The 23,620-nt window shown below is 41.2% G+C and overlaps 1 protein-coding gene across 3 annotated transcripts in view; it reads left to right on the top strand.

Annotated features, from left to right (window-relative positions):
* The window catches only part of MXI1 (MAX interactor 1, dimerization protein), a 117,481-nt gene that overhangs the window by 43,261 nt on the left and 50,600 nt on the right, over window positions 1-23,620 (top strand). For all 3 annotated transcript variants that reach the window (XM_060768385.2, XM_060768384.2, XM_060768386.2), the window contains exon 3: window positions 13,551-13,580. In XM_060768385.2, the coding sequence (XP_060624368.2) occupies window positions 13,551-13,580 (30 nt within the window). The remainder of the gene's footprint in view (window positions 1-13,550; window positions 13,581-23,620) is intronic.

The following is a 23,620-nucleotide window of genomic DNA, read 5'->3' as shown; positions in this document are numbered from 1 at the left end:
GTTTTGTCTTGGGGAAAATACTACCTTTTCTCTGGCTGACCCTTGCTCCATTATCTTTCTCCCCTTTGAGGAGGAAGAATGTGGGCTGCAAATGACCGCATTTCTCTTTCAAGTGTAAAAAAAAGCCCAATGTTTTACAGATGAAAACAAATCCAAGCGAGGGCAGGTAATATCAGCCTGTGGTCAAGATGGAATAAGTTATTCCCGAGAAAGAGCACACAAACAAGGAGTGGTTGCACCAGTTTGCTTTTCCTGGAGCCTACTGGGTAGGGCAAGCTGCCCTCCCTTTCTCTCCTTCCTGTTGAGTGCAAATTACTCAGTTTGAAGAAAGTGATGTAATCTCAAATTGAAGTGGAAAAGTGGAAGTAAGAGAGAGAACCTGGGACATTTTTAAAGCAGGTGAAAAAGTGGAATGGCAGGGGTTTAATTGGAATTTTGGCTCCTACCTCACAAATACACTTTTTCCACTTCTATCTCATCCAGGGTTTTATCATTTTATCTTGTGCATTTGGCCCGCCCTTTGTGTTCGACTTTTCATTATGTTATTTTGCACTGTGTATTTTGTCTTGTTACTTTATGTATTTTATTGTGATGTAATTTTTCATTGTTTTGTATTTTATTTTGCTGTATTGTATTTTCAGGCTTGGCCTCATGTTAGCCGCCCTGAGTCCCCTTTGGGGAGATGGTGGTGGGGTATAAATAAAGATGATGATTATTATTATTGTTATTATTATTGTTATTATTATTATTTGACACACAACAAGATGAGTCCACAACAGACAAGATCACTCTGCTGGCTGTTGTATTGGATCACACGTCGGACACTTCCGAAGTATCAAGGACTATGTGATGTATCGGCGAATAATGTGTACAGATCCCAGTAAAGTGGCCTTATGCAGCTGGCAGATAGTAATTTTGTTAGCGCCGATTGTGTTTAAGTGCAGGCCATGGTCTTTAGGCATTGCACCCAGTGTGCCGATCACCACTGGGACCACCTTTACTGGCTTGTGCCAGAGTCTTTGCAGTTCGATCTTTAAATCCTCATATCATGCCAGCTTTTCCAGTTGTTTCTCTGCAATCCTGCTGTCACCCAGGGTTTGCAATATCAACGATTAATACTTTGTTTTTCAACACGATCGTGAGGTCAGGAGTATTGTGCTCCAAAACTCTTGCCTATCTGAATTTGAAAGTCCCAGAGGAGTTTGATGATGATGATGATGATGATTATTATTATTCCATTATTAAGCTTTCCTATACCATTCCACAGCTTCTGTGTTTACATCAGTATTTGAACTTTTCTTTCTGGCAAGCTAGATCAGCAGAAAATGTAAAAACAGTTTATATCGTGTGACAAGAATTCTAGCTGTTTATTTACTTAAGGGTCTTTATACCACTTTACTGCAAAATCTACCCAGTGGAAGAAAAACAAAGACAGAAACATGTAAGCAAATGATAAATTATTCAAAACAAGAAAACCAACCCACTAAAATATTTTAAAGCTCATGTTAAAAGGCTGTATCTTGTCACCTTTTGCAAAACCCAAAAGAATGAGTTTTGATTTGTAAACACATTTTACTATTTGAGAGGCACCCAGAAGAAAACTGAGCTTAGAGAAGTTACCTTTTTGGAGCCTGCAGTGGCGCAATGGGCTAAACCCTTGTGCCGGCAGAACTGGTCGACCAACAGGTTGGCAGTTCGAATTCGGGGAGCTGGGTAAGCTCCTGTCTGTCGAGCTTTAGCTTCCCATGTGGGGACATGAGAGAAGCCTCCCACAGGATGGTTAAAACATCAGTAATCAGGGCGTCCCCTAGGCAACATCCTTGCAGATGGCTAATTCTCTTACACCAGAATCGACTTGCAGTTTCTCAAATTGCTTCTGATACAGAAAAAAACCTTTTTGAATCTATAGCTTCTTTAATGACTTACCTAACTTGTGGCACTGGCCAAACTACCTGGGTAATTCTAGAAATTGTAAGGGGGGTGGGGAATCCAGGCTCTGGGGAAATGTCATTTCATGCATGCCCACGAATGGATCTGTGCAAGCAGTGGTACCTTCCAAAGTATTGATGGCAACAAGGTTTGCCCCTTGAAGAGGCTTCTGCATGTGGCATAGCACTCCAGGGAATTTGTAAACCAATACTTGTAACAAATTGCCAGGATAGGTTACTGCTCCAATCAAGCATTGCTTTCTATGCCACTAGAAGGGTTAACTTTGGGTCTTCACAAGACTATATTTCTAAAGGTCGTTTTTTCCATCCCTAGAAACAACATATTTTATTCAAATAACGAAACTGGGTTAAGCAGATGTATTATTTACATTGTCTTGCCTGTGTTGAGATCTTGACGTTGCTTAATATTTCAACAGTACATTCAAGTATGACCCCAGTATTTGTAGGGAATACATTGTCAGGCTTTGTGTGGATATGCAAAACGGCTGCTAATACAGAGCCCTATTGAAATGAAGAACATGTCCCAAGAATACCATCGCGTTGGACTGGAGGACTTAGAAAATGCCTAGAGAGGGCATATTTTCTCAAACATAGAGGAATGAAACAACAGTTATTGGTCTCATGGATAGCTGGAAAGCACAATGTTAGCAAAGTTATACATTGGCAGCACTGCGCAAGGAATTTTTTGCATAGAGTTTCAGCATATGGAAGTCCAAATGTGGCTTCTCTTGAGTTCCCATGTGTTTCAGTGAATCTGGTGCAGGCACAGAATTAATGGCATCTGTCCCATTTTTGACATTCACACATTGCTGTGAATATGTGCAGAAGACTTTTCTTCCCCAGCTAGAGCTTTGTGGTTTAATAGGGTGGAGCAGGGAGAGAGAGAAAGACTGTCTGACCTTTCTTTTTTACCACATATTTCTGCAAATGATATGATATGCAGTGATTTTAAGCTACCTCCCAGCTGATGTAGATAAGCAAGTTTCCTGCCTTACATAATAATATCCAAATTGGAAAAGACAATGGATTTGATACAAAGAAACACGAGTGGAACAAGTTGGCTTGTTGATGCCCTTCTGTGAACTTTTGTGCAATCCCTACCAGAAACACTTGGTGCAACAAGGAATCTAGAGCTTCAAAGGGATCACGCAATTATGTGCCTGTGCAAGCTGAAAAAGTTGAAGTTTGCAGGGTGGAATTTTGAAGCACAAACGGTTCCCCACTATGGGAGCTGTTTTTTATGCCCAAATCTATAAGATTGTAAAGCAGTCTACTTGCAAATATCTCCAGCTCCAACCTAGTGAGACACTGAATGCATTTGCTGCCATTTGACTTTGAATCGCTCGTGGTTGGAAAAATGGTGATAGCAGCGTTGGTTTTTATGTTGCCAAAATAGCGTCAATGCACAAAAGGAAGGTGTTGCCATGCTAGGATGGACCCTAAGAAGTGAGGAAATAATAGAATCATAGAGTTGGAAAAGACCTCATGGGCCATCCAGTCCAACCCCCTGCCAAGGAGCAGGAAAATCGCATTCAAAGCACCCCTGACAAATGGCCATCTAGCCCCTGTTTAAAAGCCTCCAAAGAAGGAGCCTGCACCACACTGGAGCAGAGAGTTCCACTGCTGAATAGCTCTCACAGTCAGGAAGTTGTTCCTAATGTTCAGGTCAAATCTCTTTTCCTGTAGTTTGAAGCCATTGTCCTAGTCTCCAGGCCAGCAGAAAACAAGCTTGCTCCTTCCTCCCTATGACTTCCCATCACATGTTTATACATGTTTATCATATCTCTTCTCAGCCTTCACTTCTTCAGTGTAAACATGCCCAGCTCTTTAAGCTGCTCCTCACAGGGCTTTTTCTCCAGACCCTTGATAATTTTAGTTATCCTTTGCTGGACACATTCCAGCTTGTCAACATCTCCCTTGGACATAGTATTAATTGGACATAGTATTGGACATAGTATTAATGCAAAGGACCTGGTGGATAGGGAAGAACTACAACAGCCCAGTAGCTTTGCCAGAGTGAAAACTGGAGAGGGCTCTTGGACCACTGACAGTTGCGTAGAAGGGAGGATTTCAGCATATGTTGCTTGTCACACAACCACATAACAAGCAATAACTACTATATCACTGCTTCTTAAACTTTCAGTCCTGGCCACAGTTGGGGTTCCCTTAGCTCAGTGTTGAGGCCACAAAAATATTTGGCAGCAGTATGTGGTTTCTGAATGCCACCCTTTTACAAAATCCTTCAGCAACAACATGCAGTGTTTGCAGTGGACTCTGCAGAAAATGCTTGAGCTGTACTTCACCAAAAAGAAAGAAAAGAAAAGAAAAGAAAATCAGGCTGTTTAGCAAGCCTTGCAAATCCTGATTTATTATCCATAAAAGTTTGATTTTATACCTATTTTATATACCTATGTACCTGGGGTCATGTAAATTTTTCTCGGGCAGAAAGGAGTTGCAAGTATAAAAGGTTTACAAAATGGTTCTATACAACCATTAGAGGTTTTCATTCAGGCAACCCCATAGCCAGTGAGGACTGAGAATGCTCTGCAGGAACAAAATGCTAAATGATTAAATGGAAAAGGGACAGAAAAACAGAATAGAATGTCTGGGTGTCTGAACAGAAGCTGTGCAGCTGCTACATTATCTTTCTAGGCCCACTGGTTTCTACAAGAAACAGTCCCGACCTATGAAATCTGGGGAAGGGAGAGAGAAAATGATCTGGTGCATACTGAAAAAACATGTCTGGATTTCAGTTCAGTTTCTGCTCACAAAGTTCTTCCACTAAGAAGGTCAGTTTGAAGGGTGAGAAGAACTGAAGGAATGACTATACATCTGCAGGATGAGACCAGAGAGGAATTCTTTCCAGTGGGATCATTTTTCCTCCCACCCTTGGATATACTGTGATGAGATAAAATGTGGTCCTAATTCTTATAAAGATTATAAGATATAATATATCTTATAATCTATAATATATAATATATAATAATATAATATATAATATATATAATATATAATAATAATAATAATAATAATAATAATAATAGTCGAAGGCTTTCATGGCTGGAATCACTAGGTTCTTGAGGGTTTTTTCGGGCTATAGGGTCATGTTCTAGAGGCATTTGTCCTGACGTTTCGCCTGCATCTATGGCAAGCATCCTCAGAGGTACCTCTGAGGATGCTTGCCATAGATGCAGGCGAAACGTCAGGAGAAATGCCTCTAGAACATGGCCCTATAGCCCGAAAAAACCCACAAGAACCTAATAATAATAATAATAATAATAACAACAACAACAACAACAACAACAACAACAACAACTTTATTCCTAGATGGCTCTCTTTCCCCAGAAGGACTCAGGTCAGTTTACACATAAAAAGGCAAACATTCAATGCCTCAAAATAGGTATAGACAGACGCATCAAAATAATACAAAATAATGGAGAGTAACAACAGAAAACTTACAACAAAGGAATTAAGTATCAAAATAAAATAAAAACAAGAACAGTCCATTAAGACATAAAAACTGAAACATGAACATTACAATGTACACCCTAAAACCAAGTTATGTGATATTACATTTAAAATGGCTGACAATGGTGTTTCATTTACATACACAGAGATTAGCCAGCAGTCCTAATCCTCCTCCTCGCAATACTCTAAAGTGCATATATGTTTTTCAAAGGAGAGGAGAGTAGGAGCCATTTTCATTTCTTTAGGGAGGGTGTTCCAGAGATGGGGAGCTATCACAGAGAAGGCCCCCTCTCTCATTCCCACCAACCATGCTTGTGACAGGGGTGGGACTGAGCTGAGGGCCTCCTCTGTAGCTGGCAGTGCACATGATGGTCTATACAATGAGATGTGATTTGACAAATAGTCTGGACCCAAGTTGTTTAGGGAATTTATAGGTAATGAGCAACACTTTGTATTTAGCGCAGAAGTAGAATGGCAACCCACAGAGATACACACATTATCCTTTTTTCTTCTTTTGATCAGTGTGCTAATCAGTACTTCACCTACTTAGTTTCAACAGCTCCACACTGGATGATTTCAGACTCTGTCATTGATGTGATACATTGTTAAACTACACCCAAAGATTACAATAGTGTTGTGTTGGTAAGGGAGTGCCTTGCCTGAGATATCAGTTTCTGGAGCAGGGTTGTTTAGCACCTCCTTAAGCAGTGGGCTATTTATCCTTCTTGAATGTGCTGCTGCATGGTAAAACACATTGAGGAACAATACATTTTTTATTGGGGTTAGCCCTCAAGATCAGCATGGCCTTGTAAAAATGGTAAGACCAGAGTGTAGAACAACATAGCAGAATAAAGTGACAAAGTGAACTGTTGGCACTTTGTGGACAGAATGGTGGCATATAGATTGCTTTGTTCTAAGACAGGAGGGGAATCTGAAAATTATGGTGGATCGTGACTAAATGTTCGTAAGGATCCTGCACAAAAATTAAGGATTTTGACCTTGTCTGCTCCTAAACCACTTTGCTACTTAGACATAATGTCTAACCATTTCTGTAACCACACATATGGAGTGCAGTTGGCCCTCTGTATGAACTTATTCAACTGTTCATGGCTTGAAAGCATTTCAATAAAAAACCAAAAAAGCAACCCTTGATTTTATATAAGGAACACCATCTTACTGTGTCATTGTCTATAATGGGGCTTGAGCATCAACGGGGCTCCTGAAACCAAGCCTAAGTGGATTCCAAGGGGCCACTGTGCTTATAAAATGTGTGTGATGTCATACATCATTTTAAATCACTACATAGACTTTTTCTAACAAGAATATGAATGTCACTGCATTAAATGATTATATAGGCACAGACAGCCCTGCAGGATGATCAAGACTTTTGATTTTGGTTGCTGCTCAACATACAGATTGAACATCCTTTATCTGAAATTCCAAAATACACCAAAATCTAAAATGATCCTCATGAGGAGGTGATAGCGGCACCTTTACCTTCTGATGGTCCATCATGCACAAACTAAGATTCATACATAAAATTATTTAAAATATTTAAAATTTAAAATTAACTTGCAGGCTATGTGTATAAGGCAGGCATGAACAAACTTTCTAACTTGGGGGTCGTATGGTAGACTAGAACTGAGTGGGCGGGCCAGGAGGAGGGGGTTCTCTTCAAGTCTCCTCCCTGCCCTTTCCTCCCTTTCTTCTTCTCTTTCGGAGGTAAAAAGTGAAGGAAAGACGGGAAACGTTTGGATTCCAAAAGGGTTGGTCTTGTTCAGATGAAATGGTGGACAGAAGAGAAAAAGTGTATCCATTAGACCCCGTATTGCCTACTCCTGATATAGAATCCTAGAATCCTAGAGCTGGAAGAGATCCCCAAGGGCCATCCAGTCCTGCCATGCAAGAAGGCACAATCAAAGCACTCCCGATAAGACAGCCTCAATGGAAAAGCCTCCAGAGAAGGAGACTCCACCACACTCCCATGCAGCCTATGCCACTCTCCAATAGCTCTCACTCTCAAGAAATTCTTCCTCATTTTTTCACTTGAATCTCTTTTCCTGCCATGTGAATCCACTGTTCCCTTTTGCTCTCTAGAGCAGCACAAAGTCAGTTTTTCCCCTCCTCCACCTCAATGGGACACCCTTTTAAATCTTGAAACATGGTTCTCATGTTTCCTCTCTATCTTCTCCAAGGTAATCATCCCCCAGGAAGTAAGGAGGAAGGAAAAAGAGGAGGGAAGAAGAAAAGGAGGAAGAGAAGGATGGAAGGAAGGAAGGGTAGGAGGGAATGGAGGGAAAGAAGGGAGGCAGGAAAGAGAGAAGAAAGGAAAGACAGAGGGGGAAGGAGGGAAGAAATAGGGAAGGAAGGACGAAAGGATGGAAGGGAAGAAAGTAGGAAGGGAGAAAGAGGGAGGGAGATAAGGTAGGAAGGAGGAAGGAAAGACAGGCGGAAGTAAGGATAGGATTTGTCCATAACTGGTATAAGGTGTATACGAACCATAAATGTGCTTAGATTTGGGTTCCATCTCCATGATACTTCATGGTTTCCAAACATAGCTATTCCAAAATATGAAGAAATACAAAATGCAAAACACTTCTGCTCCCAAGCATTTTGGGTAAGGGATACTCAACTGGTACTGGAGGACAGCAAGATTTCTGACCAGAGCATTCCAGATGCCCCTGAAGTTGCCAAGGAGAACACTAGATGTATTTCAAAATGTTTTCTATTTTAAGGATTGTGCCTCATAAAAGACTGGCAGGGTGTATTTAGCAGCTGCAGAAGTCCACCACCACCATCATCTCCCCGCTCCCCCCATTTCCTTGTCTGGGAAAGTTCTTACTATTTTATTTGGTGCCAATATGGTTATAAATCACAGGATAAATTAGCCAGCTTCATGACAAGATGGCGACCCTCCTCACTTGTGGTTTTTTTTGATGGAAGGAAGATAAGTAATAAAGAGTCTCCTGTGTGTGAGAAATGGGGAGAGCCTGCTGTTTTAATTTTGTTCCCAGCGGTGGACCGAACTTTGTTCTTTCAGCGCCAACCTCAATGACTGGCTTCATTATAATGTTGGAATTCAATCCGTTGCATATCTTTGGGCTTGTAACGCTTAATGGAGTCTCCAAGAAGACTGAGACATATGGTAAATAAAACTAATAATACACTAATGAAATTTACACACAGATTACTCCAAATGAGTAAGTTCACTATGGTGTGAGTTTTCCTTCTCAGTCTTTAAATACTGGTGTTTGATGTGCAGTACGAAGGGGTTTCATCTGGACAGAAGCAGAACAAGAGTGTTTCAACCCTTATTAAATATTTGTAGTGCATAGATTTTAAGACAGCACCTTGTCTAGGCATTGGGTCCCCCCCCCCCTTTTTTTTATTTTTTCCAAATGGAGAGTAAAAGGCTAAGGTCTTTATTCTGGTCACCATTAGCTATTGTGCGGGCAGATGAAAAATTGAGCAGAAATGCATCTGTTACATGCCAGACATTTTAGGAACCAGTCAAATAGAGCTCAAAATGGTTGAGAAGAATTTCCATTTTTCTGTTGCTTAAGTGGACTCCAAAGTGACTCTGTTCCCTTCTTCTTTAATTTTGATGTTTCTGCATAACACAAACCATAAGAAAACATAGTGATTATTGTAAAAATGAGATCATTTGTTGTTGTTCAAGTTCTTTCTGACTTGTGGTGACACTAAGGTGAACCTATCCCAGAGTTTTCTCAAGAAGATTTAATCAGAGGAAACTAAATAAAAGGGTGTGACGTGCCCAAGGTATTTATTTATCATGTCAAAAGCAAATTGCAGTTATAATGTATTTAAAAATACAAATAAAGTGAAACACTTGGCATTATGCTAAATGTCCTTTGACCAGAAGCTGGCCACTTGGAGTATCTGTGGTGTCACTGTAAGAAGGTCCTCCATTGTGCATGTGGCAGGGCTCAGGTTGCATTGCAGTAAGTGGTCTGTGGTTTGCTCTTCTCTGTACTCGCATGTTGTGGACTCCACTTTGTGGCCCCATTTCTTAAGGTTAGCTCTGCATCTCGTGGTGCCAGAGTGCAGCCTGTTCAGCACCTTCCAAGTTGCTCAAACTTCTGTGTGCCTAGGATGGAGTCTCTCGTCTGGTATCAGCCACTGATTAAGGTTCCGCGTTTTCGCCAGCCACTTTTGGACTCTTGCTTGCTGAGGTGTTCCTACGATTATCTCTGTAGATCTTAGGAAGCTATTTCTTGATTTAAGGCATTGGCTTGCTGACTGATATCTAAACAGAGGATGGGCTGAAGATGTCAATGCCTTGTTCCTTTCATTACAGACTGCTCCTTCCTAACAGATGTCAGGTGGTGCAATCGCGGGTTACCCAATGGGTTTCCATGGCCAAGCAGGGATTTAAACCCTGGTCTCCAGAGTTGTAGCCTAATGCTCAAATCTCTGCACCAGCTCCCAAATGTTACTCTACCATTGTAAAAATATGTGCAGTCCTATACACATTTAAAAAGCATTTAATGGTTGTCACTACACATGTACGTTTCGATAGAGCTTTGTAATAACTTGGATAGCAGGAGAATACAACAACATCTTAAAATCCACAAAACAGTGATACCTTTATTTAGTGAACTAAAATGCACACAATTCATTATGCAAGCTTTCAAGCTTCACTAGCGTCTTCACCAGATAAAGATGTTACAAATCATACTGGAGCGGAGAAGTGTCACAGGCCCACATTTTCTTACAGATGTTACTTCTGTTGTTAGTTAGTTCTGCGGGGCAAGTATATAGTACAGAGCTTCTCAAACTTTTCCACTCATGACCCATTTCTGCCAAAGAAATTTTCAGGTATATGGGTAGATAAAATAAGTATAAAAATCAAACATTTACTGAAAACAAATCAGCATTTGCAAGCCTTGCTAAACAGGCTGGTTTTCCTTTTTATGGAGTGCAGCTGACACACCTTCTGCAGAGAATCATAGAATCATAAAATCATAGAATCAAAGAGTTGGAAGAGACCTCATGGGCCATCCAGTCCAACCCCCTGCCAAGAAGCAGGAATATTGCATTCAAATCACCCCTGACAGATGGCCATCCAGCCTCTGTTTAAAAGCTTCCAAAGAAGGAGCCTCCACCACACTCCGGGGCAGAGAGTTCCACTGCTGAACGGCTCTCACAGTCAGAAAGTTCTTCCTCGTGTTCAGATGGAATCTCCTCTCTTGTAGTTTGAGCCATTGTTCCGTGTCCTAGTCTCCAAGGAAGCAGAAAACAAGCTTTCTCCCTCCTCCCTGTGGCTTCCTCTCACATATTTATACATGGCTATCATATCTCCTCTCAGCCTTCTCTTCTTCAGGCTAAACATGCCCAGCTCCTTAAGCCGCTCCTCATAGGGCTTGTTCTCCAGACCCTTGATCATTTTAGTCACCCTCCTAAAATGATCAAGGTTCTGGAGAACAAGCCCTATGAGGAGCCCACTCTAAACTGCACAGATTTGTATAAATGTCCACAACAGCTAGAACAGGGGTTCTCAACCTAAGGGGACCTATTAATCCCCCAGCAACAACAACAAAAAAGGTTGACCTTCAACTCCCAGTAACCCTAACAGCTGGTAAACTGGCTGGGATTTCTGGAAGTTGTAGGCCAAACATCTGGGGACCCACAGGTGTAGAACCGCTGACCTAGAAGGCGACATTCAGGAAAAATGTGACCCCAGTATTGAGCTAAGGGGTCCCATTTAGGGTCAGGACCCACAGTTTAAGGAGCAATGATATAGTACACATTCATTTCTCGTGTAAGAACAAGGGGTAGTATTTTTTGAAAATTCTTCTTTACATATAGTGGCACTTACATTGGGCCAGTGATTCATCTTCAGGCTGGAGGAATGGGGCATTATCCAGAGTATTATTATTTTTTACAGTTTCCTTTTATGTTTTACTTGTCTAGTGCATTCAGTGAAGGGTCTTTAGTAGTGTTATGTGCAGAATTTGTTTCTCCCATCTCATTTGTTTCATTTGTTACTTTGCGAGCACAGAACGGGAAGACCCCTCCCAGTACAAAAATCAGCTTGACACAAAAGCAAATGGGAGCAAGTACAGGTTCCAAGCCTGCTTTTCAGCATCACAGTTTAATCTTTTTTTATTAATCCCCTAGCAAAAAAAAAAAGAAAAGAAAAAAGAGTAAACCCTCATTCCCTGAAAACTACTCTCCTCTTCAAGGAGGTCATTTCTCTTCCTTACCTGAAAGTGGGGAGCTTCTTTAAAATGCCTTGGAGAGTGCTAGGCTGGCTGGCGTGGTGTAGCCCAGGAGAGAAAGCGTACATGCCTGCAGCCAAATGCCTTCCCTGAACTTGCCTCCTTGCCTTGGAAAGTGTGTGTGTGTGTGTGTTGTGCAGGCCCAGAAAGCACCGGCACCTGCCAGTGCCTGCATCTGAGCATCTCTTACTCTAGAGTAAGAGGCTTTCCAAGAAGATTGTGTGTGGCATGCAGGCCCAGAAAGCACCTGCGCCTGCCAGTGCCGGCAGCCAAGTGACTCTTACTCTAGAGCAAGAGGCTTTCCAAGTGTGTATGTGGTGTGCAGGCCCAGAAAATGCCCACACCTGCCAATGCCTGAAGCCAAGCACCTCCTCTAGCATAGAAACAGCAGGTAAGAAGAAGCCTCCTTAAAGCATGCGCCTGGAAGAGAAGCGTGGGTGGGAAGCCTTCCCCCCAGTAATGGGTCATTAGAAAACGGCTCCTTTGACCCCAGAGCAAAAACAGATATCTGCCCTCCCAATTTTGGGAGGCTCCCAAAAAATGGATCGGGGTCCCCACTGAAAACTGGGACAGAAAACAAGTCAAGGTTTAGTCCAAATGTATAACCCTAGTCTTTAGCATCTATTCACCACTTCCCTTACCACATTTCCTTGAAGAGTTTTTTTTTTATTAATATAAAATTTCTTTTTGCATTTGAACTTGGAAGTCACTGTGAGTTCACTTTAACAATCATTTGGATTCCCTGGAAAAAATGTCCAAGCTGATGTTAGAAGATATTTGTCTAAACTCAGTTGTTCGCGCCAACTGGAGGAGGCCCACAGAGCTAATGGAAACTTGGTAAATCAATACTTATGGAGATTACACTTATTCAATGGGCCTGTTCTACTTTGGCTTAATAAATGGATTTAGGCCATTATTTGGCCTAAATCTCTTTCGAAAACACCATCACAGACCTTTTAAGAGATTAGCACAGCTCCTCTTCCAGAGGTGTAGTTTTGGAGGAAAGGGTCATGAAATTTTGCTGCAGTCCCCACATTTCTCACATTTCACATTGAAAATCATTTGCACCTGGAACTCTTGTATTTGCTGCATTCACGTTCCCTCGGCAGATTTGCCTGTTCTTTTTCATTGGATGCCTAAAGTACTTTTGTAAATGATCATCTGAAGTTTTTAGATATTGCACTGCTAGAGATTTGAGAGTGGAAGAAAAATGCCTTTGGAGGGGGGCTCATCTTGTAGCTGCACCCCTTTACTCCTCTGGAAGCGTGTCATAAGGTAGTTTATTGCAAGAGACTAATTTGACTCAAATTGTTTTGTTTATAATCTTTGTCATATTTGTTATCATGTTGGCATTGACTTATGGTGACTTTATTAATGAGTGATCTTTGAGATCTCCAAACTCAGAGCTCCTTTGCTTGAAATTATCCAGCTGTAGTGCAGTCTCCTTTTCCTACTGCTTCCACATTACCAAGCATTATACATTATAATTTCACAGTTTCCATATATATTCAGGTTTTCTTGCTTTGTTATGTTACCATGCGTCAAACTACAATTTTAGAGGGGTAAAAAATGCAATGGCTCCATTTCTGGATAATCGAGCTATGTAAACAACATTATAGTTGCAATACTAATTGGATGCAGTTACTTCACTCTAAGTACTGATGGTGACTGAAGCAATGGGCAAAATGGATATAGTTAGAGCAAAATTCTGAAGAACATTGAGTTTAATAAGAAATACAGTGTAAGAAATACAGTGTTGCAAATAGAGGTTAATTGAATCTGTTGAATTTGTTACTCTGATCTATTATAATGGAGAAAGAAAGAAAAAGGAAAAGTCTTGTGTTATAAGTTCACAGTTGGCTAATTTTCCCCCCTTTGGTTTGTCTTCCAGGTCTACGCACAATGAACTTGAAAAGAACCGGTAAGTCACCAATTAACAGATTTCCAAGGAATGCAAATGTTATCCATGTGGGGGCTTCTTTTTGAAACTTGGCCTATGGCATCTATTCTGTTATGGGGATAATGGGAATTGTAGGCCAACATATCAGGAGAGTGCCAAATTCAGGAAGGCTGTGCTTTGGTGTACTCTTGCAGGTGTATCAGGTGAGTGTTTAAAAAGCAACAATAACAGAAGTTCTGTAATGGTTTTATTTTGGGTGTGTGGGGTGGGGGGCTGACTTCCCCCACTTTTCCAGAAATGCAAAGAAGTGACCCATTTTTGATGCTAATCTGTATGCAGAGGAAATACTGTTTCTCTTCTCCTTGAAAACTGAAATCTGATTGGGTCAGTGGCCATACACAAGGTTGCTAGGGTATTGGATTTCTCCAGCACTGGCACATGTTAACTAAAGCACTGTGGCTTGTGTGTGTTTAGCCCTTCCCTTCTTTTCTCTGCCTATCAGGCCTGTCATAATCCCTGCCTCATTACAGGAAAACGGCATTGTCCAGTGGTCTCTGGAGTCTGGCAAACTGTTCGCTCCTGTGGAGTGGTGCTCTTATAACCTACTTTGGGACACCGGGTTCTTTTTTATTATTATCCTTGAGCCCAAGTTTCAGCAAGCTGTGCAGTTTTGTTGCTTGGCTAGTTCTACTCTATGACTCATCTCCTTTGTAATAAGAGTTAGAGTAATATAAATACTACTGAGACAACAGGGAGTTAGTTCACACGCAGATCAGGTTGTAGCATTTCTTTCAGGATGCGAGTGTTGTACCGGGGTTTCCTATTTATAAATTTATCCTCGGGATGGGGAGGCTGGTTGGCTCTACGTTCCCAGGCTGTAGTCTGTTGGAAGGGAAAACATTCATACAGAAGGAAGGTAGACTTATTTAGGACCTGTTGAGAATATGCTGATAAGGAGGAAAATAAAGAGTGTTTTGGTTTAGTGTCCTAGTTGGAACAGTAAAAGTTTGTGTTGAAAAGTTTGCATGTGCTGGTTTCCTTTCATCACAGTGTTTTGTAACTGTTGTTTTGTTTTGGTGTCCTAGCTTGTCCCATTACTTCGTAAGACTGTTCTTAGTGTGCTTCCTGTATGTGTTTACTTTCTTCTGTCAAGAGTTGGTGCTGAGCTGGTGCTTCTACTGAGTTCAGCTATGACTAATGTGAAATGCAAAAAGCTCTCTCACACAACATTATTTTATTGGTGTGTGTGAGAGAGAGTTGGGGGAGTTGTGACACATCTGCTGTGTTTGTGGAAATCCAAAGAAGGCATGAATCTATAGAAATAAAACTAAATAAATAAACAAAATTTAAAAAGCAATTGTGTACTACTACTACTACTACTACTACTAGTAATAATAATAATAATAATAATAATAATAATAATAAACATTATTTATATTCCATCCTATCTCCCTGAGGGAACTCAGGGTGGATTCCAACTAACAAAAAAGGCAAACATTCAATGCCCCAGTCAGCAACAAATGTCAACGTAATATCCCATAAGAACCCCACATGTGAAAATAACATATAACATGAAATGTATAGATTAACTAAAATGCAATCTATCTAAAAATATTCTAACATAAAACCTAAATATATAACATCAAATACATCCACATTAATTTACAAGAGCCAACAAAGGTTCACTCAGATTTTTGGGTTGGTTTTGTGGACGGTGATGTTAACTAGGCCAACATGGTCTTACGAAGCCCAAATACAATGATAGTTTTCAATCCGAGGTCTGGTAGCGGCCTCTCATCATCTGATCTTCCTCCTCTCCATACGCTAATGAGCAAAAGTAAGTTTTAAGTTGTTTTTGAAGGGGAGAAGGAGAGAGGGCATATTTATTTCTTTAGGGAGGGAGTTCCACAGGTGGGGGCATTCACGGAGAAGGCCATCGCTCTTGTTCCCCCCAACTGGACTTGAGATGGGGGTGGGACCGAGAGCAGGGCCTCCTCCACTGATCTCAGTGCCCAAGTTGGTTTATAGGAAGAGATGCAGTTAGTCAAATAGCTTGGACCCGAGCTGTTTACAGGATTGGAGCAATACATTTCACTTTCTGAGGACAAAATATTTCCTCAAACTTAAGCTGAGCGAACAGCTAGCTAACTCTTATTACTGTTGATGCAGGAATATATCAACATTGAGTCTAGGAAATATTTCCTCCTTAGGTTACAGTTCCAAGAATCTTGTAGCCATGCACCATGCTAGCAAGACAATTCTGGAGTTTTTAGTCTCCAAAATAACCTTTACAGGCTCTGAGGTAGCAGGCCAAATTAGGGGATCAGAATAAAACTATGTGGCATGCACATCTCTTTTCCTCCAAGACGGGAGAATGGCCAGGGAAAATCAAAGGAACAGCCAGGGAATTTGGTTGCTAGTCCACAGCATTTGCCCCGAGGTCTGTGTCGTGTTCTGTCTCGTGTTAGGGTTGGTTCTGCTGCACAAAATGTTTTGGAGATGAAACGTGGGCAACTGACACAGAGCAAGTTGCCCTTCCAAAGTACGGCACATTGCAAGAAGTGTACTTGTGTTCCAAAATAGTAATATGTTCCTGCTAAGAAAGCAACAAACTGAAGCAGGACACTTCTGAGATTTAGGCAATATACCTTGGGATAGATAGCCACAGATATTAGCTGCAGTCCCAAGTTGGGAACTGTGGCATTTTAGAGGCCCATTTTCTGCCCCGAGATCCTGCAAGAGACTACTTGAGTGTCACGAAAATCTCATCAAACCAAACTAGGAGTGACCAGAAGCTATTTTGGCAACAGGTTTTTATTTTGAACATTTTGTACTTCTGACAAAAAGGTATTTTTTTTAAGTTGAACATTGCAAGAAGGCCCTTTGAAGTGTTTCAAAGGTGAATCACAATTCCTGGAAGCTTTCAAAAAAGGCAATTTGGGGAGGGTCAGAAAACATGATAATCCTGGGAATCTGGACAGGTCAAGGGTTGCAAAAATATTTGGTTGAGGGGCACATGCAGCTTCATGACCAAAGTTTCCTACTCCTGCTGCAGGCATTCCTGAATAATACCCTTTCTTAACACACTAATCGGTAACTTTCTTTCCCCCTTAGGTAGTTAAAACTCATGAAGATTGTTGTACCATTGCATAGTGTGGGATTTATTTTTATAATCAGGAATATGCTTGTCTGGTTGAAATCCAGTCTTCTCCTTTTTGGGAGCTGTTTAGGTGGAAAAGTCTGCTGTTTTTTCCATGAAAAAATGTCTACTGAACTATTTTTATGCATGGAGAAATATGTAGACAGAGAGCAATGCTACTTATAAATCCCCACTGTAAACCACATCTTTGCACATTGTGTTTCATTTTCTTGTTAATGTATGTGTGCACAGTCCTTGGTGAGTATGAGATCTGTTGCTTCATGTAGCCAGTGTAATGCAGCAGCAGCAGTAGCAAAATCAGGGTTTGGCTTTGCCATTAATGTTGTTATGTCCTTTCTGGAGTCTCTACTGTCCCAACACAGCCATAAATCTGCCAAGATTAGCATGCTGCCATCCAGGAGTTGAGCAACTTGTTGTTTGATCTGTTGAATTAACTCCCTTTCCTTTGTGTTGCTTCCATACTCAAAAGTTGATTTCAAAATCCCCGAAGTCTTCCCCCCCCCCCCTTTGTGTTGTGTATCAACAACGGTAGACTTTGAACACTTCATAGTTTGTACTCTCACTTTTGCTTTTGATTTCAACCTGGCCTTCTTCCCTGTTCTGTGCAGAGTTTAGGAAAATTACTTTTCTAATTTACAACTCCTATAATCCTGGTTGCCCACAGGAGTTACATTTCCTCTACTATGTATGAAAGCATTCCTTGTCTTGTTGCTGTATATACTGCAGATATATCACTAGGTAACTTGGGCTAATAAACGAATAAGGATTTGGGCAGTACTTGTTTGTCATATATTTATAACATCTACATTGTGTTGTTGAAGGCTTTCATGGCTGGAATCACTGGGTTGCTGTGAGTCTGCAGTGCCATACATTTTCCTTGAGTTGTGTTTGGCCGCTGCGTTTGGTGGTCCCTATGAAAGGCACTGCAGACTAATTCAACCAGAGGAGTCTGCCATAGCAGAGCTCTTGATAAACCAACCTGGACACAGTATATTATTTGAGAACACAGAAATGCTGGACTACTCTAATAGCCACCATGTCAGACTACACAGAGAAGCCACTGAAACCCACAAGCATGCGGACAATTTCAACAAAAAGGAGGAAACCGTGAAAATGAACAAAATCTGGCTACTAGTATTATAAAAACTCTAAAATCTGGATAGTAAATAAGAACAACACTCAGAAAACAGGGGAAATCCAGATAGGAAATAATCACGGCCAGCTAACATCTCCCAACAAAGGATTCCCCCAGGCAGGAAGTAGCCAGGCTTTGCAGCTGCAGGGCTATTAAATGCTAATCAAGGTGACCAAGTGCAACATTCATACTTGCCTCAAACAGATAAGAGTTCTTTCTTCCACCCTGGACATTCCACAGATATATAAACACCACTTGCCTAGTTTCCAACCTCTGAGGATGCCTGCCATAGAAGTGGGTGAAATGTCAGGAGATACTTCTTCTGGAGCATGGCCATACAGCCCGGGAAACTCACAGCATCTACACTGCTTTGCATCTGGAAGTGGTCTTAGAATACCTTTTCTGCCTTCTCCTCTCTTAACTTATGTCAAGACCTCAGGCATATAATCAAAGAGGAAACAATGCAAAAGGCAGAAGAGCCTGGGAAGGAAGAGGAAAGCTTGCTGAGATGAGTTTATTGGAAGCCTTTAAAAAACTGAGATGTCGGTTCAGTTGGGATTGAGGCCCAGTGTCCCACTGCAGGTCCAGGATTCTTCTGCAGTGTTGTTTCTCAGGCCATTCTCTCGACTCGTTTCTGCCAAGAAAAGTTCTCAGAAGTCCTGCTGGTACACTTAAAAGCAGAAGTAACCCAAAACAAACAAAGCAAAACAAAACAAAAAACCCCTGAGAACCAGCCAGAACATTTTTATACTACTGGAAGACTCTACTTCTGGGCTCCAAAGCAAACACAAGGATTGCTTCACCTTCCAGTTTTCATTGCTTACCATTTGCATAAATATGCTTTTTTTAATTTTCAATTTACACATTCATTAAAAACAGTGAAACAAATCTATATACATGTATATATGCACGAAGCAGTACAATACTTCCCAACATCTATTACTATTTGTAGCATCTTTAAGTCTGCTTCTGTCTCCTGACTTAACTCTGGCAAGATAAAAGCCCAGCATCTAATGGCTTTGTTGCATCTCATTTTTTGGGGGGATGATTACTTCATTTTAAAATCCTCCATTATTGTCATACTCTGTAATTTTGAAAATTGCCCACTTTTAGATACCTGGCTCAGTTTCTTACTTCTCTCTTGTCTGCAAACAGTTGCTTGGCTGATGTAGGATTTAGATGTTTAGCAAACTCAGAACAGATAGGTGTGGCCTTTTTTTTTTTAATTTAAAGGCACATTTGGAAATCAGTGAGACATTAAAGCAGGCATGTTCAAACTTTCCAACTTGGGGGCCACATGGCAGGCTGGAGCAGGGAGGGTGGGCTGGGAGGAAGCAGGTTCTCTCCAAATCCCCTCTCTGCCCTAACCCTCTTCTCTTTCAGAGGCATAAAGTGAAGAAAAGACAGGAAACGTTTGGATCCCAAAAGGGTTAGCCTTGGTCAGGATGAAATGGTGGATGGGAGAGAAAAAGTGCACTCATTAGACCCAGTATTGCCTATTCCTGATATAGATTCCTAGAATTGAAAGAGATCCCCAAAGGCCATTCAATCCAACCCCCTGCCATGCAAGAAGGCACAATCAAAGCACTCCCAATAGATAGACTCTACAGAAAAGCAGAGAAGGAGACTCCACCCCACTCCAAGGCAACCTATGCTACTCTCCAACAGCTCTTGATCTCAGGACATTCTTCCAAATCTTTTCAGTTATATCTCTTTCCCTGTCATTTCAAACCATTGTTCCCTTGTGACCTGGTCTCTAGAGGAGCGGAAAGTTAGTTTCACCTCCCCGCTCCTCCTCAATGGGACACCCTTTTAAATCTTGAAACAAGGTTCACATGTTCTCTCTCTACATTCTCTTCTCCCAACTAAATACCCCTAGGAGAAAAGGAGGAAAGGAAAAGAGAAGGAAAGAAGGAAGAAAGGGAGGAAGAGAAGGGGGGAAGGGAATGGAGGGGGGGGAGGGAGAAGGAAGGAAGGAAAGATAGGAAGGAAGGAAGGAAGGAAGGAAGGAGAAAGAGAGGAAAGGACAGAGGAAAGAGGGAAGGAAGGAAAGACAAAAGGGAAGGAAGGAAAGACAAAAGGGAAGGAAGGAGGGAGGAAAGGAAGGATGAAAGGGTGGAAGGGAAGGAAAGGTAGGGGAGGAATCAAGAAAGAAGGAGGTAAGGAGGAAGGAAAGAGAGAAGGAAGGATAGAATGGTGAGCGAGAGAAGGGCCTGAGAAAATAGGCCAGGGGGCCGCATCTGGCCCCCAGGCCTGGGTTTGCCCATACCTGCATTAAATGGTCAAGTCTATTCCAAGGCTGATATTTTAATAAAACCACTTCAACAACTTCTTTTAACAAGCTTTTGCAAATCACTTCCATCTTTTCATTTCTGCCAGCTTTGTTTATTGAAGTATTCATATTCCTTTTTAAAAAAAAGAAAAAGAAGAAGAAGCAGATGTTTGTTTTAGGCTGCTTTAAAAAACAAACAAACCACAATGCTCTAATACCTTGGTTGTCTTTTTAATGAAATATTTTGGTTTAATTTAAACAGGGTAGCCAATCAAACATGGACCCCTCTAAATTGCAATCAAATGAAAACAGAATAGTTCATTTGTCATTTTTCATGTGGTATGCTTCAGAAAATTGTGAAAGTGTCGCAGTTGATGTTTTCTCTTGTTTGGTCACCTTCTGCCAGTTTCTTTTTCCAATTTCATTGTTTGCTTAAAAATATCTGTCTCAAAACCACAAAATTTTGTGTGATTAACCTGAATAGACATTTTGATTAGAGTCAACATGTTCTTTTATACTCTGTGCCCATTTCCAATCTAAATTCATTGCTAATGTTCTCTGTATATATCTTTTTGCCAGAACTAAATGGGATGATTTCAATATCCCAGAACCAAATGGTCTCCCTAAGTCATATTTTTTAGGAAGCGAAATCAAATTGAAGTATAGTTCATGGTCAGGTTGCTACAAATTCAGATTTCATTAAGAAAGCAGTCCATTCCTACAATTCCTAATAGGAATAGAGCATACATATTCAATACATGTATGCTTTTGAATGCAATGGAAGCTGACCTAGGCCTCATGTACTGTGGTTTTTTGCCATCACAATTTTGCGTGGTAGGAAGACCCAACAGAGATTCTGCCCTCGACCTCACTGATTCATTCTGAAAACGAAACCACTAAAATGAGGTCAACTATTTTGCATTCTCAGCCAGACTACATCAAATGTACTTCTTAAAATCTAAATATTTGTTTTAGGTACTTAGTGTTGCTATGTTGTAAGTAAGCATACTGAATATAAAAATATTGTTGAAAATATTGGAGACTTTCTGTCGAGGCTCAAAAAGCTCAAGAGATTTCTTTGAATTTTGATCAGATGCCTTTATTTCTGCTATGTGTGGCAGAATGAAAATCACGTGTAGTTCATGTCTTTACCAATCCACACACTGTCTTGCCAGAGAAAAGGTATGCCAAATAGATTATCACTAAAGAATAAGGTGTTTACTCTTTGTTACACAGAGCAACATTATAAGTAAATTTCCTTTTACCAGAAGCTGACCACTTGTGCCTCTGGTGTTACTGTAAGAAGGTCCTCCTTTGTGTATGTGGCAGGGCTCAGGTTGCAATGTAGTAAGTGGTCTGTGGTTTGTTCTTCTCCGCACTCGCATGTCATGGACGCCACTTTGTAGCCTCATTTCTTATGGTTAGCTCTGTATCTCATGGTCCCAGGGCGCAGTCTGTTCAGCGCCTTCCAAGTCGCCAAGTCTTTTGTGTGCCCAGGGGAGAGTTTCTCATTTGGTATCAGCCACGGATTGAGGTTCCGGGTTTTAGCCTGCTACTTTTGGACTCCTGCTTGCTGGGGTTTTCCTGCGAGTATCTCTGTAAATCTTAGGAAGCTATTTTTTGATTTAAGGCATTGGTTTGCTGGTTGATATCCAAACAGAGAATGGGCCAGAGATGTCCATGCCTTGGTCCTTTCATTGTCGGCTTCTACTTCCTACGGATGTCAGGTGGTGCAATACCAGCTAAGCAGTATAATTTCTCCAGTGGTGTAGGGCGTAGGCATCCTGAAGACATCCGCCCCTGCACTTTGCTACTCTGCTGCTGAATATGCATGCCCAGTGTGGGATACATATTATCACATTAAAACAGTGGATGTGGCTCTTAATGAGACATGCTGCATTATCACAGGATGTCTATATTGCAAGTGATTGGGTCAGACTCCTTGTGTAAGGAAGCGCAGGATGCCTTCTTACATAAACATATTGAAAGCAAAAACATCATGCTTCATTAAGGGATATGACTTTTTGGTAAAACTTTTCATCTTAAGGAGATTTATCCCTCCTCTTCCCTGTGTTTTCCCCAAAATGCCTTAGATCAGCATTTATCAGCCTGGGGATCGTGAACCCTGGGGAGGGGGGTCACGGGTGGTATCAGAGGGGTCACCTAAGATCATCAGAAAACACAGTATTTTCTTTTAATCATAGGGTTTCTGTGTGGGAAGTTTGGCCCATTCTATGATTGTTGGGGTCAGAATGCTCTTTGATTGTAGGTGAATATAAATCCCAGCAACCACAACTCCCAAATATCAAAATCTGTTTTCCCCAAACTCAAGCAGTATTCACATGTGGGAATATTGAGTATCCATGCCACGTTTGGTCCATATCCATCATTGTTTGAATCCACAGTGCTCTCTGGATGTAGGTGAACTACAATTCCAAAACTCAAGGCCAATGCCCACCAAACCCTTCCAGTACTTTCTGTTGGTCATGGGAATTCCGTGTGCCAAGTTTGGTTCAGTTCCTTCGTCAGTGGAGTTCAGAATGCTCTTTGGTTGTAAGTTAACTGTATATCCCAGCAACTACAACTCCCAAATGACAACCCCTCCCAACGCCACCAGTATTCAAATTTGGGCGTATCGGGTATTTGTGCCAAATTTGGTCCAGTGAATGAAAATACATCTTGCATGTCATATATTTACGTCACGATTCATAACAGTAGCGAAATTACAGTTATGAAGTAGCAAAAAAAATAATTTGATGGTTGGGGGTCACCACGACATGAGGAACTGTCTTAAGGGGTTGCAGCAGTAGGAAGGTTGAGAAACACTGCCTTAGATCTTGAGAAGGGAATGGGAATTGCCTCTGCCATGTTCTATTGACGGAAGAAGCCTTTGCAAGTATAGCTTGAGCTAATTGTATATGATCCTTTTAGAATTAAATAAATGATTTATAGTACTGGAACAGAGGGTGTTTCTTCCCCGCTCCCCTCCTCTCCCCGTATGTTTCTGTTTGGAGGTGAATCAGACTGTTTCTAAGTGATAATTCTCCCTTTGTGACATCAGAGTGTGTAAAAAGGTTGCCTCATTTGTGTGGTAGGCGGGAATGTGTTCCGCACGTTTTGTTTAAAAATACCATCTTTTCTTAGTCTTGTTTAGGGGAGGCCCGTTGCATATGTTTTCACAGCAGAAACTAGCTAGAGAATGGTGTCACGAATCCATCCTACTCCTTCTCCTCCAGAAACAATTTTTCAGTTTTCAAAATGATTCTGCTTTTACACATGTTGTTGAACAAATGGACATGCAGCTCTTTGAAATAAAGGCAGACAACGAGCCTGGAGCGTTAGCAAAGAAGCCAGAAAGACGACTCAGTCAGTATTTTGAGTCACTGACCAGTTTATATGTCAAATCTGCTGTAAATATGGAAGGAAGCCAATTCTGAGTGATGGAGGTGGAGGAAATGGAGAATCCTGATTTGCATGTGTGTTTAGAGCAGTGG

This window comes from Anolis sagrei, chromosome 3, assembly GCF_037176765.1.
Source record: "Anolis sagrei isolate rAnoSag1 chromosome 3, rAnoSag1.mat, whole genome shotgun sequence".
Taxonomy (NCBI): domain Eukaryota; kingdom Metazoa; phylum Chordata; class Lepidosauria; order Squamata; family Dactyloidae; genus Anolis; species Anolis sagrei.
This window is presented reverse-complemented; position numbering and strand designations above follow the sequence as displayed.